This window comes from Bufo bufo, chromosome 2 (genome assembly GCF_905171765.1).
Source record: "Bufo bufo chromosome 2, aBufBuf1.1, whole genome shotgun sequence".
Taxonomy (NCBI): Eukaryota; Metazoa; Chordata; class Amphibia; order Anura; family Bufonidae; genus Bufo; species Bufo bufo.
The window spans coordinates 841,440,198-841,468,107 of NC_053390.1; the positions used below are offsets into that span (position 1 = coordinate 841,440,198).

The 27,910-nt window shown below is 47.3% G+C and overlaps 1 protein-coding gene across 4 annotated transcripts; it reads left to right on the plus strand.

Annotated features, from left to right (window-relative positions):
* Window positions 1–1,388: 1,388 nt before the first annotated feature.
* LOC120990593 (zinc finger protein 420-like) lies at window positions 1,389–27,910 on the plus strand. 4 transcript variants are annotated; one of them, XM_040419510.1, is made up of 10 exons: window positions 1,389–1,488; window positions 21,804–21,944; window positions 22,048–22,087; window positions 22,121–22,209; window positions 22,293–22,484; window positions 22,588–22,746; window positions 22,830–22,953; window positions 23,033–23,130; window positions 24,419–24,476; window positions 25,243–27,910. In XM_040419510.1, the coding sequence occupies exons 2-10, from the start codon at window positions 21,837–21,839 to the stop codon at window positions 27,537–27,539; spliced, it is 3,165 nt and encodes a 1,054-aa protein (XP_040275444.1). In that variant the 5' UTR covers window positions 1,389–1,488; window positions 21,804–21,836; the 3' UTR covers window positions 27,540–27,910. The 4 variants fall into 4 exon arrangements, with proteins under 4 accessions (XP_040275444.1, XP_040275443.1, XP_040275445.1 ...); XM_040419509.1 differs by having other exon boundaries at window positions 22,048–22,209; XM_040419511.1 differs by lacking the exons at window positions 22,293–22,484; window positions 22,588–22,746 and having other exon boundaries at window positions 22,048–22,209.

Below are 27,910 nucleotides of genomic sequence, written 5' to 3' on the forward strand. Positions count from 1 at the left end.
GATCAAGCTTCTCCTCATCTGCTGCTCTTGCTACTGCTGGAAGTCCACTGCTGACCAGGAATTGCCTACCGACTACTCTTCTGCTTTGTCCCTACCTACTGAACTGCTACCACCGTTGCCATCCGGATTGTCTGACCATGCTTACTGCCGCCTGCCCTGACACACCGCCTGCCTACCGACTACGCCTCTGCCAGACTTCCTGCACCTACTACCTGCCTGCGGTCCTTGCCACTGGGCTCCACTCCTACCTCCAGCCAGCGGTCCTCTGACTCAGGTGAGCCTGTAGGACTGTTACAGGCCGTACCCTAGGGCTGAATCAAATTTTTCTAAACTTCACTCATCTCTACTCCAGGGCACGGACCCTGGGAAACAGCGAGCGGGTCCTGAATCCTGAGGCTGATCCTGCGTGGGGCTGATCCTGCTGACACCACTGATCCTATAGAATGACTGGGATGAGAAGGCTGTCAGTAGGATGAGTGGACGGACAGTGGACGCTTCCTCTGAGGTCGAGTTGTTCCGTGCTCGGACATGGCGCTGCGCACAGAATGTACGGGCTCCGAGGAGCCGCCGCTATTACTTCCGTCTGGCGGGATGTCGGGTAATATTAGTGAATGGTTACTGTAAATAACCTGGGAACTGAATCCGGTGAGACTTCACTACGGCGACTTTCACAGGCGCGCTTCCCCTTTCCGCTGTTGAGATCCGTCACAGGATCAATAAAACGCTTCCGTTTTACCCATTCATTGTCCATGGGCACAAAACTGAAGGCAACGGAGTCACCAGAAAGCGTTCCGTTCAGCTGCGTCCACATCGCGGACAGAATAATACTGCAAGCAGCGATGTGGTGCGGAGCGAGACACAATGTAAGACAATGGGGACAACCGGATCCGTCCTGACTATAGAGAACATGACCGGATCTGACGGAGGCCGGCGGCTGAATTAACGGATCCACAAACAATACTGATGTGAACGTCTCGCGGGACGTCCGTAATCACTTCAGACATTTCTACTCTATAAACCGGCTCCGAGGCTTCGCCGACACTCCCGCCATCTCCACAGCCAGGACTAGATGCTGAGGGTTGTGCTCCAGCTCGGATCCGCTGCTCATTCCGAAATGATACCATTTACGTACTCCATGTCCACGCCTGCAGGACTACAACTCCCACCGTTATTACAGGGGGAGGCGGACTACAACTCCCAGCAGTGCTCAGCTCCACACCTGAGCTCAGGATCGGAAATAGCCAATATACCCCTAATAAATACTTTTACTACCGGATAGCCACGCCCCCGGAAACCACATGACCTTACCTCTCAGCTCTGCCCCGCCCCCGGAAACCACATGACCTTACCTCTCAGCTCTGCCCCGCCCCCGGAAACCACATGACCTTACCTCTCAGCTCTGCCCCGCCTCTTCTGATCACATGATAATGATGTCATCACAGGTCCTTGAGCTCCTGAGAAGTCTGGAGATCAGTCACTGCCTGAGAGGTAAGTGTCCCCGAGGTCATGTGACCGGAGCACTGTGCCTGCTGGGGGTTATAGTTACTGAGGAGACCCCCTGACACCGGCTCCTATTATTACATGCTGGGGGTTATAGTTACTGAGGAGACCCCCTGACACCGGCTCCTATTATTACATGCTGGGGGTTATAGTTACTGAGGAGACCTCCTGACACCGGCTCCTATTATTACACGCTGGGGGTTATAGTTACTGAGGAGACCTCCCGACACCGGCTCCTATTATTACATGCTGGGGGTTATAGTTACTGAGGAGACCCCCTGACACCGGCTCCTATTATTACATGCTGGGGGTTATAGTTACTGAGGAGACCTCCTGACACCGGCTCCTATTATTACATGCTGGGGGTTATAGTTACTGAGGAGACCTCCTGACACCGGCTCCTATTATTACATGCTGGGGGTTATAGTTACTGAGGAGACCTCCTGACACCGGCTCCTATTATTACATGCTGGGGGTTATAGTTACTGAGGAGACCTCCTGACACCGGCTCCTATTATTACATGCTGGGGGTTATAGTTACTGAGGAGACCTCCTGACACCGGCTCCTATTATTACATGCTGGGGGTTATAGTTACTGAGGAGACCTCCTGACACCGGCTCCTATTATTACATGCTGGGGGTTATAGTTACTGAGGAGACCTCCTGACACCGGCTCCTATTATTACATGCTGGGGGTTATAGTTACTGAGGAGACCCCCTGACACCGGCTCCTATTATTACATGCTGGGGGTTATAGTTACTGAGGAGACCCCCTGACACCGGCTCCTATTATTACATGCTGGGGGTTATAGTTACTGAGGAGACCCCCTGACACCGGCTCCTATTATTACATGCTGGGGGTTATAGTTACTGAGGAGACCTCCTGACACCGGCTCCTATTATTACATGCTGGGGGTTATAGTTACTGAGGAGACCCCCTGACACCGGCTCCTATTATTACATGCTGGGGGTTATAGTTACTGAGGAGACCTCCTGACACCGGCTCCTATTATTACATGCTGGGGGTTATAGTTACTGAGGAGACCCCCTGACACCGGCTCCTATTATTACACGCTGGGGGTTATAGTTACTGAGGAGACCCCCTGACACCGGCTCCTATTATTACATGCTGGGGGTTATAGTTACTGAGGAGACCCCCTGACACCGGCTCCTATTATTACACGCTGGGGGTTATAGTTACTGAGGAGACCTCCTGACACCGGCTCCTATTATTACATGCTGGGGGTTATAGTTACTGAGGAGACCCCCTGACACCGGCTCCTATTATTACATGCTGGGGGTTATAGTTACTGAGGAGACCCCCTGACACCGGCTCCTATTATTACATGCTGGGGGTTATAGTTACTGAGGAGACCTCCTGACACCGGCTCCTATTATTACATGCTGGGGGTTATAGTTACTGAGGAGACCTCCTGACACCGGCTCCTATTATTACATGCTGGGGGTTATAGTTACTGAGGAGACCTCCTGACACCGGCTCCTATTATTACATGCTGGGGGTTATAGTTACTGAGGAGACCCCCTGACACCGGCTCCTATTATTACATGCTGGGGGTTATAGTTACTGAGGAGACCTCCTGACACCGGCTCCTATTATTACATGCTGGGGGTTATAGTTACTGAGGAGACCTCCTGACACCGGCTCCTATTATTACACGCTGGGGGTTATAGTTACTGAGGAGACCTCCTGACACCGGCTCCTATTATTACATGCTGGGGGTTATAGTTACTGAGGAGACCTCCTGACACCGGCTCCTATTATTACATGCTGGGGGTTATAGTTACTGAGGAGACCTCCTGACACCGGCTCCTATTATTACATGCTGGGGGTTATAGTTACTGAGGAGACCTCCTGACACCGGCTCCTATTATTACATGCTGGGGGTTATAGTTACTGAGGAGACCTCCTGACACCGGCTCCTATTATTACACGCTGGGGGTTATAGTTACTGAGGAGACCCCCTGACACCGGCTCCTATTATTACATGCTGGGGGTTATGGTTACTGAGGAGACCTCCTGACACCGGCTCCTATTATTACATGCTGGGGGTTATAGTTACTGAGGAGACCTCCTGACACCGGCTCCTATTATTACACGCTGGGGGTTATAGTTACTGAGGAGACCTCCTGACACCGGCTCCTATTATTACATGCTGGGGGTTATAGTTACTGAGGAGACCTCCTGACACCGGCTCCTATTATTACACGCTGGGGGTTATAGTTACTGAGGAGACCTCCTGACACCGGCTCCTATTATTACATGCTGGGGGTTATAGTTACTGAGGAGACCTCCTGACACCGGCTCCTATTATTACATGCTGGGGGTTATAGTTACTGAGGAGACCTCCTGACACCGGCTCCTATTATTACATGCTGGGGGTTATAGTTACTGAGGAGACCTCCTGACACCGGCTCCTATTATTACATGCTGGGGGTTATAGTTACTGAGGAGACCTCCTGACACCGGCTCCTATTATTACATGCTGGGGGTTATAGTTACTGAGGAGACCTCCTGACACCGGCTCCTATTATTACACGCTGGGGGTTATAGTTACTGAGGAGACCTCCTGACACCGGCTCCTATTATTACATGCTGGGGGTTATAGTTACTGAGGAGACCTCCTGACACCGGCTCCTATTATTACATGCTGGGGGTTATAGTTACTGAGGAGACCTCCTGACACCGGCTCCTATTATTACACGCTGGGGGTTATAGTTACTGAGGAGACCTCCTGACACCGGCTCCTATTATTACACGCTGGGGGTTATAGTTACTGAGGAGACCTCCTGACACCGGCTCCTATTATTACATGCTGGGGGTTATAGTTACTGAGGAGACCCCCTGACACCGGCTCCTATTATTACATGCTGGGGGTTATAGTTACTGAGGAGACCCCCTGACACCGGCTCCTATTATTACATGCTGGGGGTTATAGTTACTGAGGAGACCCCCTGACACCGGCTCCTATTATTACATGCTGGGGGTTATAGTTACTGAGGAGACCCCCTGACACCGGCTCCTATTATTACATGCTGGGGGTTATAGTTACTGAGGAGACCTCCTGACACCGGCTCCTATTATTACATGCTGGGGGTTATAGTTACTGAGGAGACCTCCTGACACCGGCTCCTATTATTACATGCTGGGGGTTATAGTTACTGAGGAGACCTCCTGACACCGGCTCCTATTATTACATGCTGGGGGTTATAGTTACTGAGGAGACCCCCTGACACCGGCTCCTATTATTACATGCTGGGGGTTATAGTTACTGAGGAGACCTCCTGACACCGGCTCCTATTATTACATGCTGGGGGTTATAGTTACTGAGGAGACCTCCTGACACCGGCTCCTATTATTACACGCTGGGGGTTATAGTTACTGAGGAGACCTCCTGACACCGGCTCCTATTATTACATGCTGGGGGTTATAGTTACTGAGGAGACCTCCTGACACCGGCTCCTATTATTACATGCTGGGGGTTATAGTTACTGAGGAGACCCCCTGACACCGGCTCCTATTATTACATGCTGGGGGTTATAGTTACTGAGGAGACCTCCTGACACCGGCTCCTATTATTACATGCTGGGGGTTATAGTTACTGAGGAGACCTCCTGACACCGGCTCCTATTATTACATGCTGGGGGTTATAGTTACTGAGGAGACCTCCTGACACCGGCTCCTATTATTACATGCTGGGGGTTATAGTTACTGAGGAGACCTCCTGACACCGGCTCCTATTATTACATGCTGGGGGTTATAGTTACTGAGGAGACCCCCTGACACCGGCTCCTATTATTACACGCTGGGGGTTATAGTTACTGAGGAGACCTCCTGACACCGGCTCCTATTATTACATGCTGGGGGTTATAGTTACTGAGGAGACCTCCTGACACCGGCTCCTATTATTACATGCTGGGGGTTATAGTTACTGAGGAGACCCCCTGACACCGGCTCCTATTATTACATGCTGGGGGTTATAGTTACTGAGGAGACCTCCTGACACCGGCTCCTATTATTACACGCTGGGGGTTATAGTTACTGAGGAGACCTCCTGACACCGGCTCCTATTATTACATGCTGGGGGTTATAGTTACTGAGGAGACCTCCTGACACCGGCTCCTATTATTACATGCTGGGGGTTATAGTTACTGAGGAGACCTCCTGACACCGGCTCCTATTATTACATGCTGGGGGTTATAGTTACTGAGGAGACCCCCTGACACCGGCTCCTATTATTACATGCTGGGGGTTATAGTTACTGAGGAGACCTCCTGACACCGGCTCCTATTATTACACGCTGGGGGTTATAGTTACTGAGGAGACCTCCTGACACCGGCTCCTATTATTACACGCTGGGGGTTATAGTTACTGAGGAGACCTCCTGACACCGGCTCCTATTATTACATGCTGGGGGTTATAGTTACTGAGGAGACCTCCTGACACCGGCTCCTATTATTACATGCTGGGGGTTATAGTTACTGAGGAGACCTCCTGACACCGGCTCCTATTATTACATGCTGGGGGTTATAGTTACTGAGGAGACCTCCTGACACCGGCTCCTATTATTACATGCTGGGGGTTATAGTTACTGAGGAGACCTCCTGACACCGGCTCCTATTATTACATGCTGGGGGTTATAGTTACTGAGGAGACCTCCTGACACCGGCTCCTATTATTACATGCTGGGGGTTATAGTTACTGAGGAGACCCCCTGACACCGGCTCCTATTATTACATGCTGGGGGTTATAGTTACTGAGGAGACCCCCTGACACCGGCTCCTATTATTACATGCTGGGGGTTATAGTTACTGAGGAGACCTCCTGACACCGGCTCCTATTATTACATGCTGGGGGTTATAGTTACTGAGGAGACCTCCTGACACCGGCTCCTATTATTACATGCTGGGGGTTATAGTTACTGAGGAGACCTCCTGACACCGGCTCCTATTATTACATGCTGGGGGTTATAGTTACTGAGGAGACCTCCTGACACCGGCTCCTATTATTACATGCTGGGGGTTATAGTTACTGAGGAGACCTCCTGACACCGGCTCCTATTATTACATGCTGGGGGTTATAGTTACTGAGGAGACCTCCTGACACCGGCTCCTATTATTACATGCTGGGGGTTATAGTTACTGAGGAGACCTCCTGACACCGGCTCCTATTATTACATGCTGGGGGTTATAGTTACTGAGGAGACCTCCTGACACCGGCTCCTATTATTACATGCTGGGGGTTATAGTTACTGAGGAGACCTCCTGACACCAGGTCCTATTATTACATGCTGGGGGTTATAGTTACTGAGGAGACCCCCTGACACCGGCTCCTATTATTACATGCTGGGGGTTATAGTTACTGAGGAGACCCCCTGACACCGGCTCCTATTATTACATGCTGGGGGTTATAGTTACTGAGGAGACCTCCTGACACCGGCTCCTATTATTACATGCTGGGGGTTATAGTTACTGAGGAGACCTCCTGACACCGGCTCCTATTATTACATGCTGGGGGTTATAGTTACTGAGGAGACCTCCTGACACCGGCTCCTATTATTACACGCTGGGGGTTATAGTTACTGAGGAGACCTCCTGACACCGGCTCCTATTATTACACGCTGGGGGTTATAGTTACTGAGGAGACCTCCTGACACCGGCTCCTATTATTACACGCTGGGGGTTATAGTTACTGAGGAGACCCCCTGACATCGGCTCCTATTATTACATGCTGGGGGTTATAGTTACTGAGGAGACCCCCTGACACCGGCTCCTATTATTACATGCTGGGGGTTATAGTTACTGAGGAGACCTCCTGACACCGGCTCCTATTATTACATGCTGGGGGTTATAGTTACTGAGGAGACCTCCTGACACCGGCTCCTATTATTACATGCTGGGGGTTATAGTTACTGAGGAGACCTCCTGACACCGGCTCCTATTATTACATGCTGGGGGTTATAGTTACTGAGGAGACCTCCTGACACCGGCTCCTATTATTACATGCTGGGGGTTATAGTTACTGAGGAGACCTCCTGACACCGGCTCCTATTATTACATGCTGGGGGTTATAGTTACTGAGGAGACCTCCTGACACCGGCTCCTATTATTACATGCTGGGGGTTATAGTTACTGAGGAGACCCCCTGACACCGGCTCCTATTATTACATGCTGGGGGTTATAGTTACTGAGGAGACCCCTGACACCGGCTCCTATTATTACATGCTGGGGGTTATAGTTACTGAGGAGACCTCCTGACACCGGCTCCTATTATTACATGCTGGGGGTTATAGTTACTGAGGAGACCTCCTGACACCGGCTCCTATTATTACATGCTGGGGGTTATAGTTACTGAGGAGACCTCCTGACACCGGCTCCTATTATTACATGCTGGGGGTTATAGTTACTGAGGAGACCTCCTGACACCGGCTCCTATTATTACATGCTGGGGGTTATAGTTACTGAGGAGACCCCCTGACACCGGCTTCTATTATTACATGCTGGGGGTTATAGTTACTGAGGAGACCCCCTGACACCGGCTCCTATTATTACATGCTGGGGGTTATAGTTACTGAGGAGACCTCCTGACACCGGCTCCTATTATTACACGCTGGGGGTTATAGTTACTGAGGAGACCTCCTGACACCGGCTCCTATTATTACATGCTGGGGGTTATAGTTACTGAGGAGACCTCCTGACACCGGCTCCTATTATTACATGCTGGGGGTTATAGTTACTGAGGAGACCTCCTGACACCGGCTCCTATTATTACACGCTGGGGGTTATAGTTACTGAGGAGACCCCCTGACACCGGCTCCTATTATTACATGCTGGGGGTTATAGTTACTGAGGAGACCTCCTGAAACCGGCTCCTATTATTACATGCTGGGGGTTATAGTTACTGAGGAGACCTCCTGACACCGGCTCCTATTATTACATGATGGGGGTTATAGTTACTGAGGAGACCACCTGACACCGGCTCCTATTATTACATGCTGGGGGTTATAGTTACTGAGGAGACCCCCTGACACCGGCTCCTATTATTACACGCTGGGGGTTATAGTTACTGAGGAGACCTCCTGACACCGGCTCCTATTATTACACGCTGGGGGTTATAGTTACTGAGGAGACCTCCTGACACCGGCTCCTATTATTACATGCTGGGGGTTATAGTTACTGAGGAGACCTCCTGACACCGGCTCCTATTATTACATGCTGGGGGTTATAGTTACTGAGGAGACCTCCTGACACCGGCTCCTATTATTACACGCTGGGGGTTATAGTTACTGAGGAGACCCCCTGACACCGGCTCCTATTATTACATGCTGGGGGTTATAGTTACTGAGGAGACCTCCTGAAACCGGCTCCTATTATTACATGCTGGGGGTTATAGTTACTGAGGAGACCTCCTGACACCGGCTCCTATTATTACATGATGGGGGTTATAGTTACTGAGGAGACCACCTGACACCGGCTCCTATTATTACATGCTGGGGGTTATAGTTACTGAGGAGACCCCCTGACACCGGCTCCTATTATTACACGCTGGGGGTTATAGTTACTGAGGAGACCTCCTGACACCGGCTCCTATTATTACACGCTGGGGGTTATAGTTACTGAGGAGACCTCCTGACACCGGCTCCTATTATTACACGCTGGGGGTTATAGTTACTGAGGAGACCTCCTGACACCGGCTCCTATTATTACATGCTGGGGGTTATAGTTACTGAGGAGACCTCCTGACACCGGCTCCTATTATTACACGCTGGGGGTTATAGTTACTGAGGAGACCTCCTGACACCGGCTCCTATTATTACACGCTGGGGGTTATAGTTACTGAGGAGACCTCCTGACACCGGCTCCTATTATTACATGCTGGGGGTTATAGTTACTGAGGAGACCTCCTGACACCGGCTCCTATTATTACATGCTGGGGGTTATAGTTACTGAGGAGACCTCCTGACACCGGCTCCTATTATTACATGCTGGGGGTTATAGTTACTGAGGAGACCCCCTGACACCGGCTCCTATTATTACATGCTGGGGGTTATAGTTACTGAGGAGACCTCCTGACACCGGCTCCTATTATTACACGCTGGGGGTTATAGTTACTGAGGAGACCTCCTGACACCGGCTCCTATTATTACACGCTGGGGGTTATAGTTACTGAGGAGACCTCCTGACACCGGCTCCTATTATTACATGCTGGGGGTTATAGTTACTGAGGAGACCTCCTGACACCGGCTCCTATTATTACATGCTGGGGGTTATAGTTACTGAGGAGACCTCCTGACACCGGCTCCTATTATTACATGCTGGGGGTTATAGTTACTGAGGAGACCCCCTGACACCGGCTCCTATTATTACATGCTGGGGGTTATAGTTACTGAGGAGACCTCCTGACACCGGCTCCTATTATTACACGCTGGGGGTTATAGTTACTGAGGAGACCTCCTGACACCGGCTCCTATTATTACACGCTGGGGGTTATAGTTACTGAGGAGACCTCCTGACACCGGCTCCTATTATTACACGCTGGGGGTTATAGTTACTGAGGAGACCTCCTGACACCGGCTCCTATTATTACATGCTGGGGGTTATAGTTACTGAGGAGACCTCCTGACACCGGCTCCTATTATTACATGCTGGGGGTTATAGTTACTGAGGAGACCTCCTGACACCGGCTCCTATTATTACATGCTGGGGGTTATAGTTACTGAGGAGACCTCCTGACACCGGCTCCTATTATTACATGCTGGGGGTTATAGTTACTGAGGAGACCTCCTGACACCGGCTCCTATTATTACACGCTGGGGGTTATAGTTACTGAGGAGACCTCCTGACACCGGCTCCTATTATTACATGCTGGGGGTTATAGTTACTGAGGAGACCTCCTGACACCGGCTCCTATTATTACACGCTGGGGGTTATAGTTACTGAGGAGACCTCCTGACACCGGCTCCTATTATTACACGCTGGGGGTTATAGTTACTGAGGAGACCCCCTGACACCGGCTCCTATTATTACATGCTGGGGGTTATAGTTACTGAGGAGACCTCCTGACACCGGCTCCTATTATTACATGCTGGGGGTTATAGTTACTGAGGAGACCTCCTGACACCGGCTCCTATTATTACATGCTGGGGGTTATAGTTACTGAGGAGACCTCCTGACACCGGCTCCTATTATTACACGCTGGGGGTTATAGTTACTGAGGAGACCCCCTGACACCGGCTCCTATTATTACACGCTGGGGGTTATAGTTACTGAGGAGACCTCCTGACACCGGCTCCTATTATTACATGCTGGGGGTTATAGTTACTGAGGAGACCTCCTGACACCGGCTCCTATTATTACATGCTGGGGGTTATAGTTACTGAGGAGACCTCCTGACACCGGCTCCTATTATTACATGCTGGGGGTTATAGTTACTGAGGAGACCTCCTGACACCGGCTCCTATTATTACATGCTGGGGGTTATAGTTACTGAGGAGACCTCCTGACACCGGCTCCTATTATTACATGCTGGGGGTTATAGTTACTGAGGAGACCTCCTGACACCGGCTCCTATTATTACATGCTGGGGGTTATAGTTACTGAGGAGACCTCCTGACACCGGCTCCTATTATTACATGCTGGGGGTTATAGTTACTGAGGAGACCTCCTGACACCGGCTCCTATTATTACATGCTGGGGGTTATAGTTACTGAGGAGACCTCCTGACACCGGCTCCTATTATTACATGCTGGGGGTTATAGTTACTGAGGAGACCTCCTGACACCGGCTCCTATTATTACATGCTGGGGGTTATAGTTACTGAGGAGACCTCCTGACACCGGCTCCTATTATTACATGCTGGGGGTTATAGTTACTGAGGAGACCTCCTGACACCGGCTCCTATTATTACATGCTGGGGGTTATAGTTACTGAGGAGACCTCCTGACACCGGCTCCTATTATTACATGCTGGGGGTTATAGTTACTGAGGAGACCTCCTGACACCGGCTCCTATTATTACATGCTGGGGGTTATAGTTACTGAGGAGACCTCCTGACACCGGCTCCTATTATTACATGCTGGGGGTTATAGTTACTGAGGAGACCTCCTGACACCGGCTCCTATTATTACATGCTGGGGGTTATAGTTACTGAGGAGACCCCCTGACACCGGCTCCTATTATTACATGCTGGGGGTTATAGTTACTGAGGAGACCTCCTGACACCGGCTCCTATTATTACATGCTGGGGGTTATAGTTACTGAGGAGACCCCCTGACACCGGCTCCTATTATTACATGCTGGGGGTTATAGTTACTGAGGAGACCCCCTGACACCGGCTCCTATTATTACATGCTGGGGGTTATAGTTACTGAGGAGACCCCCTGACACCGGCTCCTATTATTACATGATGGGGGTTATAGTTACTGAGGAGACCTCCTGACACCGGCTCCTATTATTACATGCTGGGGGTTATAGTTACTGAGGAGACCCCCTGACACCGGCTCCTATTATTACATGCTGGGGGTTATAGTTACGGAGGAGACCTCCTGACACCGGCTCCTATTATTACATGCTGGGGGTTATAGTTACTGAGGAGACCTCCTGACACCGGCTCCTATTATTACATGCTGGGGGTTATAGTTACTGAGGAGACCTCCTGACACCGGCTCCTATTATTACATGCTGGGGGTTATAGTTACTGAGGAGACCTCCTGACACCGGCTCCTATTATTACATGCTGGGGGTTATAGTTACTGAGGAGACCTCCTGACACCGGCTCCTATTATTACATGCTGGGGGTTATAGTTACTGAGGAGACCTCCTGACACCGGCTCCTATTATTACATGCTGGGGGTTATAGTTACTGAGGAGACCTCCTGACACCGGCTCCTATTATTACATGCTGGGGGTTATAGTTACTGAGGAGACCTCCTGACACCGGCTCCTATTATTACATGCTGGGGGTTATAGTTACTGAGGAGACCTCCTGACACCGGCTCCTATTATTACATGCTGGGGGTTATAGTTACTGAGGAGACCTCCTGACACCGGCTCCTATTATTACATGCTGGGGGTTATAGTTACTGTGTCTGTGTGCCGTCTCCATACACACACTACTAACACAAAGTCCAGGATCTTCATCTTGTGACTGAAGTTTCAGGATGACCCTATAATGCCCTCTAACCTTTACAGGTGAAGTTAATGTGACCTTCTCTGACCTTCTGAATGCACACGTCGAACTGTTCAGTGTTTCAGGACTTTTCCCACAACTTGCTGTTCTCTAAGGCTACTTTCACACTTGCGGCAGAGGATTCCGGCAGGCAGTTCCAGCGACGGCAATCCGGACGCAAACGGATGCATTTGTCAGACGGATCCGGATGCGGATCCGTCTGACAAATGCATTGCAATACCGGATTCGTCTCTCCAGTGTCATCAAGAAAAATGTATCCCGTATAAATTTTTCCCCTCACCCATGCGAGCAGGACCTCCCATCCAGGACAGGAAAGCTGATGAGATAAAAAGGTTCACCCCCCCCCCCCCCCCCCCCCCCCACACACACACACCTCAGTTCAGGTTTCCTGAAGAGTTCTTTTTGTTTTTTTGTTTTTTACCTCTGATGGCTGGGGAAGGTCCAGGTCTACCATATCGTAACGGGTCCCATCCCTGGCAACGTAAGTCTCCTGGCGGAGCAGTTGCCTAAGTCTTCCCTTTATCCTGCACTCTCCCAGGCCTCTTTGGGAGCCGCTGTGGCCGTGTTCAGGCAACTTCCGGTCCATGGCTGTGGCAGCGCTGGCGCCCCATTGCCAAAATGTCCGATCAGGGGCTCAGGGACGCTCGGCGCATGCATCGGTGGCGTGGCGGAGACCAGAAGTGCGAGAGCATGGATTAGGCGGTCCTTTCAAACAGGGCATGGGAAGGAGCCAAGGCGCGTAAAAAATACGGCAGCAGGATGAGGCAGCCAGCCGTGGACACACACAGTGATGTGTAGAATCTGGAACCCCCAAGGCCCACAAGCCCGGTACTGGACCTGAGGAGTGGGGAAGATTGACACGACACTTGGGTGAGACTTATTGTTTTCTAACCCCACTTTTTATGCCTGGGAGTTGTATGCTTTTTTGTAGGTTGATAAAGTTCCTAAAAAAGCCTCCGGGAAAACCAAGCATAAAGAATGTGGGGGGTGTAAAGTGCCCCTGTCCTCTACTTACGTTGAGCCACTCTGTCAATCATGTATTGATAAGCTAGTGATGGAAGAATCCCATAGCTTTTCAAAAATCCATTAAGGCCTTAGTGCGGTCGGAAGTTAAATCCTCTTTAAAATCCTACAGGCAAAGCCGACGCAAGTCGCCAAAGAAACGGGCCGTTAACTGGGACTCTGAGCTTTCAGCGGTGGAAGAAGACCTAGAATCAGGCCAGGAATTATCCTCCGAATATAGGTCTTCTGACGAGGATACGGCAGGAAAATCTCTTTTTCCACCAGAGGATGTAGAGCCCTTACTAAAAGCAGTGACGACTACTATGCAATTAGAGGACACTAAAGAGCCTAAAACTATAGCGGATCGGGCCTTTGAGGGTCTAGGTCCAAATCGTCATAGGGCTTTTCCCATTCACAAGAATATTGAGACATTAATTAAGAAGGAATGGAAAAATCCGGACAGAACATTTTTTTATCCCAAATTCTGTCAAGCGTAAATACCCGTTTGAGGAATCCGTCTCTAGCGCATGTGATAAGGCACCTTTAGTTGATCATCGGTAGCCCAGATTGCCAGGAGATCAGACCTTCCCTTTGAAGACCTAGGCTGTTTAGGAGATCCCTTAGATAAAAAGGCGGATATTTATATTCGGAGGTCATGGGAATGTGCATCGACAAGTCTCAGAACAGCTATTGAGGCCTCATGGGTGTCCAGGTCTTTAAGGTTATGGCTGGGGCAGTTAGAATCCCACATCAGAGACAAAACCGCAAGGGAAGATTTACTTGCTTCTCTACCAACCTTTCATAAGGCAGCAGATTTTTTGGCGGACGCCTCCACTGATGTAGAGCGTTTTTCTGCCATAGCTGTGGCTTTGTCAAACGCAGCCAGGTGGGCTGTCTGGCTTAGGTCTTGGAGAGGAGATCAGGGCTCAAAGTCCAGACTTTGCTCACTCCCATGTGAAGGCTCTAGACTTTTTGGTTCTTCTCTTATTCTAGAGAAAGCCTCGGACAACAAAAAAGTTTCCAGTTCCCCAGAAAAAACTTTTTTTCGCAAACGTCAGGCCGGTTTGAAAAGTCAAAAGAACAAACAAAGTAATAGAAATGAAAGAGACAGATTCTCTAGGAAGTCTGGGGGTTTTCTGTTCAAGTCCCAGGACAACAAACCCAAAGACAAATCTCAATGACTTCAGAAGTCAGGTGGGAGGAAGACTGTCTCATTTCCTTCAAGCTTGGAAATCTGTGTCCCAAAACAAATGGATTTTAAATTTAATAGAAAAAGGATTCCGACTGGAGTTTCTGTCTTATCCAGAAGATCTTTTTGTCCAGACGGTCTGCCACAAAAATCAAGAAAAAAGGGAGGCACTGGAGTCAGTTTTTTCCCTGTTACACAAGGGAGTTGTTTGCCCAGTTCCACTAGCAGAAAGAGGCAAGGGTTTTTATTCCCCTTTGTTCCTAGTAAAGAAACCGAATGGGTCTTTCAGGGTTATACTGAACAAATCCCTACTGTACAAAAAGTTCAGGATGGAAACAATCAAATCTACGATGATTCTTCTCTTCCAGGGATTCTGTATGGCAAGCCTGGACCTAGAGGACGCATACCATCATGTCCCAATTCATCCTGCCTCCCAAATGTTTTTAAGAACTGCAGTATGGGTTCAGGGGGAGTTATTACATCTTCAGTACAAAGCTCTTCCTTTCGGAGTGTCACAAGCCCCGAGGGTATTCACCAAGGTGATAGCGGAGGTGGCAGCCTTTTTAAGACAGTCGGGCGTTACATTAATCCCCTATCTGGACGATTTTCTGATTGATATCCTTTTGTAGCTCCTCTTTGGACTGAGAGACAATTTCCTCTGCTCCACCTTAGAAGACCTAGGGTGGTTAATCAATGGAGAAAGTCAAGCCTAATTCCGTCTCAGAGTTGTGTATTTTTGGGCATTCGGTTCGATTCTTGTCTCCAGAAGAGTTTTCTTCCACCCCAAAGAAAGGACATAATTTATAGAGGTAATACGGTCCATCTTCCTGTCCTATCTATGCACTTTCAGAGAGGCAATGGCAGTACTGGGGCAAATGACATCCGCTATTCCGGCAGTTCCATATGCACAGATCCACTCCAGAGATCGTCAGGCAGACATCCTGAGGCAGTGGAACGGTTCTCAAAAGTCTATAGATCAGAAGTTCCATCTCTCCTCGAAAGCAAGGTATTCTCTGATGTGGTGGATGTCACCAGATCACCTTTCAGCAGGCATCCCATGGACATTTGTGAATCAGACTATAGTAATTACAGATGCCAGCCCTTGGGGATGGGGGACCAAGAGCAGGTATTGGTAGGGGAGGTGGGATCTGAGTACGAGAAAGAGATCATCCAACTTCAAGGAGTTGAAAGCAGTACAAATGGCACTAACAATAGCACTTCCAGAAGTAAGGAACAAAAGGATGATTTTCTACACAGACAACTCAACAGTGGTGTCTTATATAAATCGTCAGGGGTGGACGAGAGTATCCTACCTTCATCTATGTCAGGAAATGTTCTGTTTAGCGGAATCAAGGAGACTCTTCCTTTCTGCAATACACCTAAAAGGGAAGGAAAATACTGTAGCGGACTTTCTAAGCCGAGTCCCAGCAAGGCAGGGAGACTGGTGCTTGAACAAAAGTCTTCTGTCAAGTAATTCGGGAGTATGGTCTACCAACAGTGGACCTGTTTGCTTCCCGAGCCAACAGCAAAGTAGAAAGATTTTTCTCCCAAAATTTTTTGGACAACCCATTGGCAGTGGATGGATTAGCCCAGGACTGGAGTCTGGAATTGGGGGTACGCCTTCCCTCCCTTCTGCCTTATCCCTCAGTTGTTAAACAAAGTACAGAAAGAGGGAGCCTCTATCATCTTAATAGCCCCAAAATGGCCCAAGAGCTCATGGTACTTGGGTCTTCTGAAATTGGCAATTCACCCTCCCTTCACCTTACCGTTGAGGGAAGATCTCCTTTTTCAGGGTCCACTTCTTCACCCCAATCCAGAACTACTTCACTTGTCAGCATGGATGTTGAGAGGAAAATCTGGTTAGGAAGGTGCTTGTCAGATAAGGTGGTTTCCACAATGCTGAAGAGTAAAAAAAGAGGTTACCTCTAAAAAATATATAAAGGTCTGGAATGTGTTCTCTTCCTTTTTAAGGTCATAATCCAGATTCGCTTAGGGGTTCAGAAATTCCAAAGATGTTAGAATTTTTACAGGCAGGCCTTGACAGGCATCTTAAAGCTTCAACCTTGAAGGTCCAGGCAGCCGCCCTGAGTTACTTTTTTTTATTTCAATTTAGCAGAGCATCCCTGGATCTGGAGATTTTTATCGGCTGCCTCTAGGGCTCATCCTTCCCTCAGATCCTTGTCCGCTCCTTGGGATCTGAATACGGTTCTTACAGCTCTATCTCAGAAACCATTTAAACCGTTAAGTGACATTTCTATTAAGATTCTCTTACAAGTTGACCTTCCTTCTTGCTATAACTTCGGCCAGAAGGGTATCCGAAATTCAAGCCTTTTCTGCCGTTCCTCCATGTGACTGATGAGGACTCCATGTCCTCGGATGAGGACTCTGCAATGAAAGATGAAGCCAAATTCCCCAGATCTTTATCGAGCAGGACGTCTGCAGGCAGATTCTTCATCACCCCAACCTCCAGTTCACGGTTATCGGCTCCCAAGTCCAGGTATACTCGGGCGGTCGGAATTCGGACGATATTTCCCCCTGCCACTCGTACTGCAATGGCCCGTCCTGTATGGTCGTCACATCTCACCATCCGCGGCTGTACAAGTGTGATGGTGGCTCCACTGTCCCGGAGCCCTTGAGTGGGGCGTTCATTCACTTTCACCGGCTGCCTATGGTGTTGGCGGTTATCTAGAACAGCTGCCTGCACAGGGTCCACTTCATGGGGAAACTCAAACTCCTCCTCGTCCCATCTTCCTACTATCATTACCGGGGAACTCCTCTACAAAATGGGCTGCTGCTCTCTAGGGTCCCGCTGTAGCTCGGTTCCACTGCGGAGACCGTGGGCGATTTTGTGGGCAGTTGCTCCGCATGTGTCCCACCTGTTTGCATGTATAGCACCTTCTCCCATCCGATCGGAGGAGGAGGGTACAAAGGCAGTGGACAGTTGTTACTGGGGGACGAAGTATCCCCACCTGAAAGGTCGAGCTTCATGTCGAGGAGGCCTCCTCTGGGGTCCCACTGTAGCTTTGTTCCAATGCGGAGATCGCGGGCGATTTCGGGGGCAGTTGCATCGTATGTGTCCCCCCCTGATTGCATCGAAAACAGTGGGGCTCGTTGCCAGCTGGGTGTCGTGGGTTGGAGAGTATCGGTATGCTGGGGGATTGGTACCTGGTTGCTGCCGCCGGTGGTGGTGGTGTCTCGGTCCGAAGGGGTTGTATCCAAAGCGTTGTACATGCCACCTTGTGGGTATCGGCATACTTGTCCGCGAGTTTGGCTGCTTCAGGTAAGGAGAGGTCATAAAATTGTTCCAGTAAAATGAGCTGCAGGACGTCATCCACTGTGGTGGCCTGGCAGCTTATGACTCAATTGGAAGCGGAGAGCTGCAAGCGGCAGGCCCACTCTGCATAGGAGTCTCTGTCCACTTTGCGGGAGTCTCTGAATTTTCTGCGGTACGCCTCTGGGGTTACTGTGTACCGAGCTAGGAGCGCCTCCTTCACTCGTGCATAGCTGTGGATCTCCTGCTCTGGTACAGCCCTGAAGGCATCAGCTGCTTTGCCCGACAGTTTTCCTGATAATATCGAGACCCATTCGTCAGCAGCCACTCTGTGTAGGGCACACTGGCGCTCAAAATCTGCCAGATAGCTATCTATCTCGCTTTCATTTTCGTTAAAGCTTTTAAATGCACTGAAGGGAATCTTCCACGAATCAACTGTGCTGTTCCATCCGTTCGGTAAAATGGCTGCCGTTCACTGGTTTTCAGCCAGCCTCAGTTGTAGCTCTCGCTGTTCCCTTTGGTTTGCATGCTCTGTCACACTATTGATCACCTGTGGGATGATTTCGGTAGTTGGGTTTGGCCCGAACAGTGCCAGTTGTTCCCTGATTTCCCTGTTGATCTGTAGTTCTGTCTCCCGACCGGTCGGTGTTGCCGCAGCCAAATTCTCCAGGTCTAGTTCCATTAATTCAACAATTATGAGCCACTTGACTTTGTTGCTGGCAATCCCTCCACGAACTCCGAACAGTTCGTTTAGTGTGCTGCGCTTAAGCTGTGAGTACCAGCCTTCCATTCACTGTACACCAGTGCCTTCCTTGGATTCTCAGTGCAGGGAAAAGGGATGATCCCACTGCTGCCACCAGTTGTGACGGTCTGAATATGAGTTACCGTCTGTCATTCCCTTATTCCCATGAAATAATATCACCAAGAATCCACAGAAGTAAATTATCGCTGATGTCGCATAATAATCCACACAGGAGCCAAAGCTTCATGCTGGAACAAGACACGTTTAATAGAAAAACAAGGGCATTCAATTTAAACAGCATCAAACTCCTCCTCTGAGCCAGCGAGACAATTGAGTTTAGGAAACTCAATTTACGAAACAGGGCTTGGTCACATGGCTTACAAGCAATCACTGTGTCTTTTCCAAGACAATGGCCAAACGTGTTATCTTGTGTATTTTAATTAAGTAGATCAGTCTTGTGGTTAGAAGCAGACTGAATGTCTCGGAAGTGTGTGTACACATGTCCTTGATACACATTGATGTCTATGTCCATTGTTAGGAGTAGGTATCCACGGGGATTAAGTAGCAGGGAGGTAAAATAACCGAACGGTTACCGGGGAGTTCTTCACACTCCATATACTACAATCCTGGAAGATAAGGTTATCATCAGGCCTACCCCTTCCTTCCTTCCAACCCAAGGTGGTGTCTGATTTCCATATGAATCAGGATGTTGTTCTTCCATCTTTTTGCCCTAACCTGGCCAATGCGTTAGAGGAAAAATTTCATTGTTTAGATCCTGACAACACAATACGGCCTTTGGCAGTAAAATGCTTCAGGCCATAGTTCCCCCCCCCCCCCCCTAATCTTTTAGATTTATATTTTATTCTCGCATGGGTGCAGTCATGGGTGAGGGGAAAACAATAATTGCTCTTACCGGTAATTGTTTTTCTTGAAACCCATGACGGCACCCGCAAATTCCCTCCCCAAAAAAATATAAAAAAATAAAATGTTGATTTTATGTGTGTGTTTTTTTTCAATTCCCCAAGTCTTGGGGAGCTACTGAATTTATTCCTTTTTCTTGGTGGTTGGCACGCCTCTGGAGTTCGGTTATTATAATCACTGAGGTGTGGTGGGGATGTGAACCTTTTTATCTCATCAGGTTTCCTGTCCTGGATGGGAGGTCCCGCTCGCATGGGTGCTGTCATGGGTTTCAAGAAAAACAATTACCGTTTTTTTTTGCATTTTTAAAGCTCTGCGCATGCGCAGACCGGAAAGCCAAATCCGTTTTGCCGGAACACTTAATGCCGGATCCGCCACTATTACACTTCAATGTAAATTAATGCCGGGTCCGGCATTCCGGCAAGTGATCAGTATTTTTGGCTGGAGAGAAAACTGCAGCATGCTGCGGTATTTTCTCAGTGCAAAAAAAACATAAGATGGACTGAACTGATGCATCCTGATGTATACTGAACGGAATGCTCTCCATTCAGAATGCATTAGGATAAAACTGAAGTGTTTTTTTCCGGTATTGAACACCTGTGATGGAACTCAATACCGGAAAAGAAAAATGCTAGTGTGAAAGTACCCTAACAAGGAACTTAACGGCAAAATTCACACCAAGTGTTTGATCGCCCAATACATTTCCCTGTTCAATTAGAATTAGTATTTAAACAGTCCTCCTCATCATGCTGTTCACATTCTGACATCATGAGACCAAGATGACACCTAACAATTGATTAAACAGTACCTCGCCATTGGGAGGCAGGATGTTCTCAGACAGAAGTGGCCATTGAGCTTAGAGTGTCAGAGTCATCAGCAGGTTGTATCAGAGATACAGAGACTGGAAAAGTCCCAGAAAGGCAGAGAAGTGGACGTCCTTTGGCCACATCGCACACTGATGACCGCTTCATTGTGAACAATGCCCTGCAGAACTGGATGATGAATGCCACACATCTCCAGGCACATGTAAGGGAGGTGAGAGGCACCAAGTGTCACGTCAGACCATTGGAAACCATTTACATCAGCGTAGTCTGCGTGCTAGACGACCTGCAAGGTACCTGACCGCACCACCAGGCACAGGCGTCATTGTCTTGTATGGGCCAGGAAGCATCTACGCTGGATGAGGGACCAGTGGCCTCAGTGCTGTTTGCTGATGAAAGTCGATTCACACTGAGAAGAAATGATGGATGCCAACGATGTTGGAGACGTCCAGGAGAGCACTCTGCATTAGTGACTGTTGTCACCAGACCAGCCTTTGGTGGTGGGTGGTGTCAGTGTGGCAGTGTGTGGAGTCAGTACAGAACTGCCCTACACTGTGTGAATGGTCCAGTGACAAGCCCAGGATACCGGAAGAACATCAGTAATCCAGTCATTGTGCCTCTGCAGGAACAACACCGGCCTAATCTCCTCTTCATGGAGGACAATGCTCCAGCTCATTGAGGTCACATCATTAGGGAACGGCTGCAGGAGACTGCGGGACCTCAATGGCTGCACTTTCTCCAGACCTAAATCTCATTGAAAACCTATGGGATCAGCTGAGTCGCTGTGTAGAGGCTCGTAACTCTGTACCTCAGAACCTCAATGACCTGAGGCCACCCTTCAAGAAAAGTGGGATGCCTCAGCAGAGAATAAGGCAACTTGTGAACAGCAGGAGACGTCGTTGTTGAGCTGGAATTGATGCTCAAGGCCAAATCTCCATAGCTGCTTCTACTGAAATGTCCAACTTTCATGATAGAATATCACTGGAGCTGGAATTTTTTCAGAAATTCCACCTGAAAGCCAAATATCTCTAACTTTTTGTGAATATTGTATCTCCGCATCCAGTGATTTCACACCTTTTACCAGATCCAGTTTTCTACACGCAGTCTTGTATCTCACTTATTGCACCTAATCTTACAATCTTGTTTGCCCTCAGGTTCCTCAGGTGTATGACAGATGAAGTCAGACAATGGTCTTTTACATCTATGACCCACCACAGATGGCCAGGGCCCGGCACCGCATGACAGCGAGGAAATTAGACCTCACCCTAGAGATAATCGAGCTGATCACTGGAGAGGTGAGAGATTCACAAGACGTCACTATTATCTCCATTAGTAAAACCAGTGCATGATGAAGGATTCTTAAAATATATGTAGTGATCGGCGTCTCTCCATACGCAGGATTACACCCTAGTGAAGAAGTCATCTGGTGAGTGTGTGGCCCTCCATGTGTTAGGAGAGCAGAGCAGGATCTCCATCACAGAGGATCCGCTTCAACCCCTCATACATGAACAGAAGATCCTAGGAGTCACCCACAAGATCACTGAGCTGCTGACTGGAGAGGTGACACTGCTGGGAATGCTGGGAAATTCTCCAGTAACCGCACTGGAGGGGTCTGGGTGATGATAGTGTCATTGTGTTGTCAGGTTCCTGTAAGGTGTCAGGATGTCACCGTCTTTTTCTCCATGGAGGAGTGGCAGTATATAGAAGGACACGAGGATCTGTACAAGAATGTTAGAATGGAGAATAATCCACAAAAGATGGAGAAGGACCAGAACTGCATGACCGCGAGGATAGTAGACCTCACCCTAGAGATAATCGAGCTGATCACTGGAGAGGTGAGAGATTCACAAGACGTCACTATTATCTGCATTAATAAAACCAGTGGATGATGACTGACTCCTGGAATATATGTAGTGATTGGCGTCTCTCCATACACAGGATTACACCCTAGTGAAGAAGTCGTCTGAGTGTGTGGCCCCCCGTTTGTTAGGAGAGCAGAGCAATATCCCCATCACAGAGGATCCGCCTCAACCCCTCATACATGAGCAGAAGATCCTAGAACTCACCAGCAAGATCACTGAGCTGCTGACTGGAGAGGTGACACTGCTGGGAATACTGGGAGGTTCTCCAGTAACAGCACTGGAGGGGTCTGGGTGATAATGGTGTCATTGTGTTGTCAGGTCCATGTAAGGTGTCAGGATGTTGCTATCTATTTCTCCATGGAGGAGTGGGAGTATATAGAAGGACATGAGGACCTATACAAGGACGCCATGATGGAGGACCACCGGCCCCTCACATCACAGGGTAAGAGGAGCCTACGGTGGAGGGTCTTCTATATATAAACATATATAATCAGTCACTGTGTATGTTCTCTATACTGTAGATGGATCCAGTCGGAGAACTCGACCAGAAAGATGTCCCCGTCCTCTATATTCCCAGGATTGTCTGAAAGAAAAGCAAAGTATCCCACTGGATCATCAGGTAGATGACACTGAGATTTCTATATGTCCTCTATAAACTGATGTCATGAAGCTTTCTACTAAACCTCTCCAGCAGTGGTGGAGGATAGGCTCCAGGCACAATGCCAGTCAGCTGCTTGTAAGGCTAACAGAATACTGTCATGTACTGAAGAAGTCTAATCTTACTGCCTTACAGATCAATAGTGCAGCCTCATCTAGAATATACAGTCCAGTCCTGAGCTCCTGAGTCATCTAAGGAGGACATGAATTGTACAGATCATTAGTGCAGCCTCATCTAGAATATACATTCAGTCCTGGGCTCCAGAGTCATCTAAGGAGGACATGAATTGTACAGGTCATTAGTGCAGCCTCATCTAGAATATACAGTCCAGTCCTGGGCTCCAGAGTCATCTAAGGAGGACATGAATTGTACAGGTCATTACTGCAGCCTCATCTAGAATATACAGTCCAGTCCTGGGCTCCAGAGTCAACTAAGGAGGACATGAATTGTACAGATCATTAGTGCAGCCTCATCTAGAATATACAGTCCAGTCCTGAGCTCCAGAGTCATCTAAGGAGGACATGAATTGTACAGATCATTAGTGCAGCCTCATCTAGAATGTACAGTCCAGTCCTGAGCTCCAGAGTCATCTAAGGAGGACATGAATTGTACAGATCAATACTGCAGCCTCATCTAGAATATACAGTCCAGTCCTGAGCTCCAGAGTCATCTAAGGAGGACATGAATTGTACAGATCATTAGTGCATCCTCATCTAGAATATACAGTCCAGTCCTGGACACCAGAGTCATCTAAGGAGGACATGAATTGTACAGATCATTAGTGCAGCCTCATCTAGAATATACAGTCCAGTCCTGGGCTCCAGAGTCATCTAAGGAGGACATGAATTGTACAGATCATTAGTGCAGCCTCATCTAGAATATACAGTCCAGTCCTGAGCTCCAGAGTCATCTAAGGAGGACATGAATTGGACAGATCATTAAATTCAGTAAATTCTGAAGGTTTAGTCTGATGATAAAAAGCTTATTTACTGTAAAAGCTGTGAATTTACTGAATAATCTAAGAACTGAGAACGTTTGCTCCTGAATCGGCTGTGATTGCTTCATGAACTAAAATAACAGAAACTTTAATGTTGATAAGGTACTTGGGTGAATGTTCCTGAATGATGGTCACTTAAGGCGATCCTTCTCCTCTTGGGTAGATTGCTTCATGTTGTCCATTTTCTGGATATACAATAACCTCTAGTTACCGTTTCTTTTTTCTCATATCCTTAATGTTTGATCTTTGAAGGAACGTTCTGGTGCAAAGACAAGTGGACTCGAAAAACTCCTCACAGTATTAGTGAATGGTAAGAGTCTTTCATCTCCAGGCAGCTGCTGCCAAAGCAAATATCACCAGATGTTTCAAACGAGATATAGCTGCACATGTTGGGACTAGGAGACCATTAATCATGATTGTGAAGATAATTGTAGTTGGTTCCAGAGGTGGAAAAAAGAAATTAGCAGAAAAATACATGTTGAACTTGAAATTGGTGTGTCTGAAGGTTTTGAGAATGGACTCATCTGGAGGAGGAGTATGGCTCACTTTATTAGTCCTCTAAATCATAAAGATAACGGCTGTCCATATGTACTATTAGATGGACATCATAGATGGGAATAGCCCCTTGTGATTCCACTGTGGAGAGCATCTCTGTAAGTGCTGCTTATGCCCTAGCAGACTTGTATTGCACTGTCTATGTATTACATAGGTGTTCAGTAATCTGAATGGTTGGCACTACAGAACTGAACCTTTACCCTGTAGTGGTATCTGGGGGGAGATGTACGGATGGCCATTGCTTCCCCTACTAATCTCCACTGTTTAGCATGGGTTCTCAAATTTTTCAGGATTTAGAAACAATCCCATTAATTCCTAGAAAGGGAAAAGTCGAGTTTCTAAGGGCCTGGAGATCCTCATTTAGCACTTTGAAGCAGCAGTTTATGAATTTATCAGAATTATTTAATCAGGTCTGTCCCCATTGATTTGTTGACTGTATTTTCACATGTTCACTCATCGTATAGATATGTAGAAATTATACTATTTCAATTATGTTTATTTGGAAATGTCTCTTGTTCTAGATAAAGACGCAATCAGAGGTTCCCATGGACATCTTAATCGACCTCCATATCCTAAAGTGGAGGAAAATCAGTCATGGATCGAAATAAAAAGACCTGGACATACACTGGAGAAAACATTTGCATGTTCTGAATGTGGGAAATGTTTTACCCAGAAATCATATCTTGTTAGACATGAGAGAAGTCACACAGGAGAGAAGCCGTATTCATGTTCTGAATGTGGAAAATGTTTTAGAGAGAAATCCGATCTTGTTAGACATCAGAAGATCCACACTGAAGGGAAGCCGTATTCATGTGCTGAATGTGGGAAAGATTTTAAAAACAAATCTTATCTTACCCTACATGAGAGAATTCACTTAAATGAAAGGCCATTTTCATGTTCAGAATGTGGTAAATCATTTACTAGGAAAGAAGTTCTTGTTGGACATCAGAAAATTCACACAGGAGAGAAGCCATTTTCATGTTCGCAGTGTGGGAAACATTTTAAAAAGAAATCTAATCTTTCCACACATGAGAAGATTCATAGAGGCGAGAAGCCATTTTCATGTTCACAATGTGGGAAATGTTTTATTAGCAAATCAATTCTTGTTGAACATCAGAGAACTCACACAGGAGAGAAGCCATTTTCATGTTCTGAATGTGAGAAGTGTTTTACCCAGAAATCATATCTTGTTAGACATCAGCGAAGTCACACAGGAGAGAAGCCGTATTCCTGTTCTGAATGTGGGAAACAATTTATAAAGAAATCTAATCTTTCCCTACATGAGAGAATTCACATAGATGAAAGGCCATTTTCATGCTCAGAATGTGGGAAATGTTTTACTAGGAAGGCAGTTCTTGCTGAACATCAGAAGATTCACACAGGAGAAAAGCCATTTTCATGCTCAGAATGTGGGAAATCCTTTAGTAGGAAATCAGTTCTTGTTGAACATCAGAAAATTCACACAGGAGAGAAGCAATTCTTATGTTCAGAATGTGGAAAGTGGTTTAATCTTAAACATCATCTTCTGAGACATCAAAGAATTCACACAGGAGAGAAGCCATTTTCATGTCCTGAATGTGGGAAGCATTTTAGTCGTAATTCATACCTTATAGAACATCTAAGAATTCATACAGGGGAGAAGCCTTTTTCATGTTCAGAGTGTGGGAAATCTTTTCCATGGAAATCAGAACTTGTTGGACATCAGAGAACTCACACAGGGGAGAATCCATATTCATGCTCAGAATGTGGAAAATGCTTTACATGTAAAGAGTCTCTTGAGAATCATAAGAGAATTCACACAGGAGAGAAACCATTTTCATGTTCAGAATGTGGGAAATGTTTTAGCAGGAAATCGAGTCTTGTTCTACATCTGAGAACTCACACAGGGGAGAAGCCATATTCATGTTCAGAATGTGGAAGATGTTTTTCCCAGAAATCCACTCTTGTTGAACATCACAGAATTCACACAAGAGAGCAGCCACATTCGTGTCCTGAGTCTAGGAATTTTTTGAGTCAGAAATCAGGTCTTGTGCAAGGTTTAAAAAATACTGCAGGAGAAAAGCTGTTGTCATGTTTAGAATGTGGGAAATGTTTTACTAGGAAATCAGTATTTCTTGAACATCAGACCATTCACACAGGAGAGAAGCCATTTTCATGTTCAGAATGTGGGAAATCTTTCACTAATGAATCTTACCTTGTTGATCATCAGAGAATTCACACAGGAAAGAAGCCATTTTCATGTTTGGAATGCGGGAAATGGTTTATACATAAGACTTCTCTTGAGGTACATCTGAAAGTTCACAGGGGGGAGAAGCCTTTTTTATGTTCAGAATGTGGGAAATATTTTAGCCAGAAATCAGTTTTTCTTATTCATCTGAAAACTCACACAGGGAAGGCGTCATTGTCATGTTTAAAGTGCGGAGAATGTTTTAAGCATAAATCTTCCCTTGTGGAACATCTAATAATTCACACCGGGGAGCAGCCATATTCTTGTTTTGAAAGTGGGAACTGTTATAGTCAAAAATCAGGTTTTGTTGAATATCTAACAATTCACACAGGAGAGGAACCGTTTTCATGTCCAGAAGGTGGGAAATGTTTTACAGAGAAATCTGGTCTACTTACACATCAGAAAAGTCACACAGGAGAGAAACCATTCTCATGTTTGGATTGTGGGCAGTGCTTTATGCTTAAAGGACATCTTGAGAGACATCAGCAAATTCACACAGGGGAGAAGCTGTTTTCATGCTCAGAATGTGAAGAAGGTTTTACCCAGGAATCAACTTTATTTGAACATCAGAGAATTCACACATGGGAATAAATGTTTTTATGTCCTGAAAGCGGGAAATGTTTTACCCACAAATAAGGATTTCTGGAGCATCTGAGAATTCACACTGGAAAGAATCCATTGTAAGATTGAGATGATACCTTCTGAGGTATTAGACCAGCACCTCCAAAATAAAGAGGGGTTCAGGTGCACGCAACAATGACTGCAGTCATGTAAACGCAAACACGGACTACAAATAGCAGCATGCTACGCTATGTACTAGGACACATGTAAACCCTTGGAAACCGTGAATAAAAGAAGTTAAAATTATTCCTCAACTTACTATATGAAAATTAGCTCATTTTTCATCAAAGTTGTGTCGGGGCCATCTACTAGCAACTCTTTAAATGCCTGGCTACAGCAAA

Excerpts from the sequence above, each read along its gene's own strand:
- LOC120990593 (XM_040419509.1), top strand. The coding sequence starts at position 21,837 with ATGGTCTTTTACATCTATGACCCACCACAGATGGCCAGGGCCCGGCAC. Across the intron at positions 22,485-22,587 it reads TCGAGCTGATCACTGGAGAG|GATTACACCCTAGTGAAGAA; the intron begins GTGAGAGATTCA and ends CTCCATACACAG. Across the intron at positions 23,131-24,418 it reads GTATCCCACTGGATCATCAG|GAACGTTCTGGTGCAAAGAC; the intron begins GTAGATGACACT and ends TGATCTTTGAAG.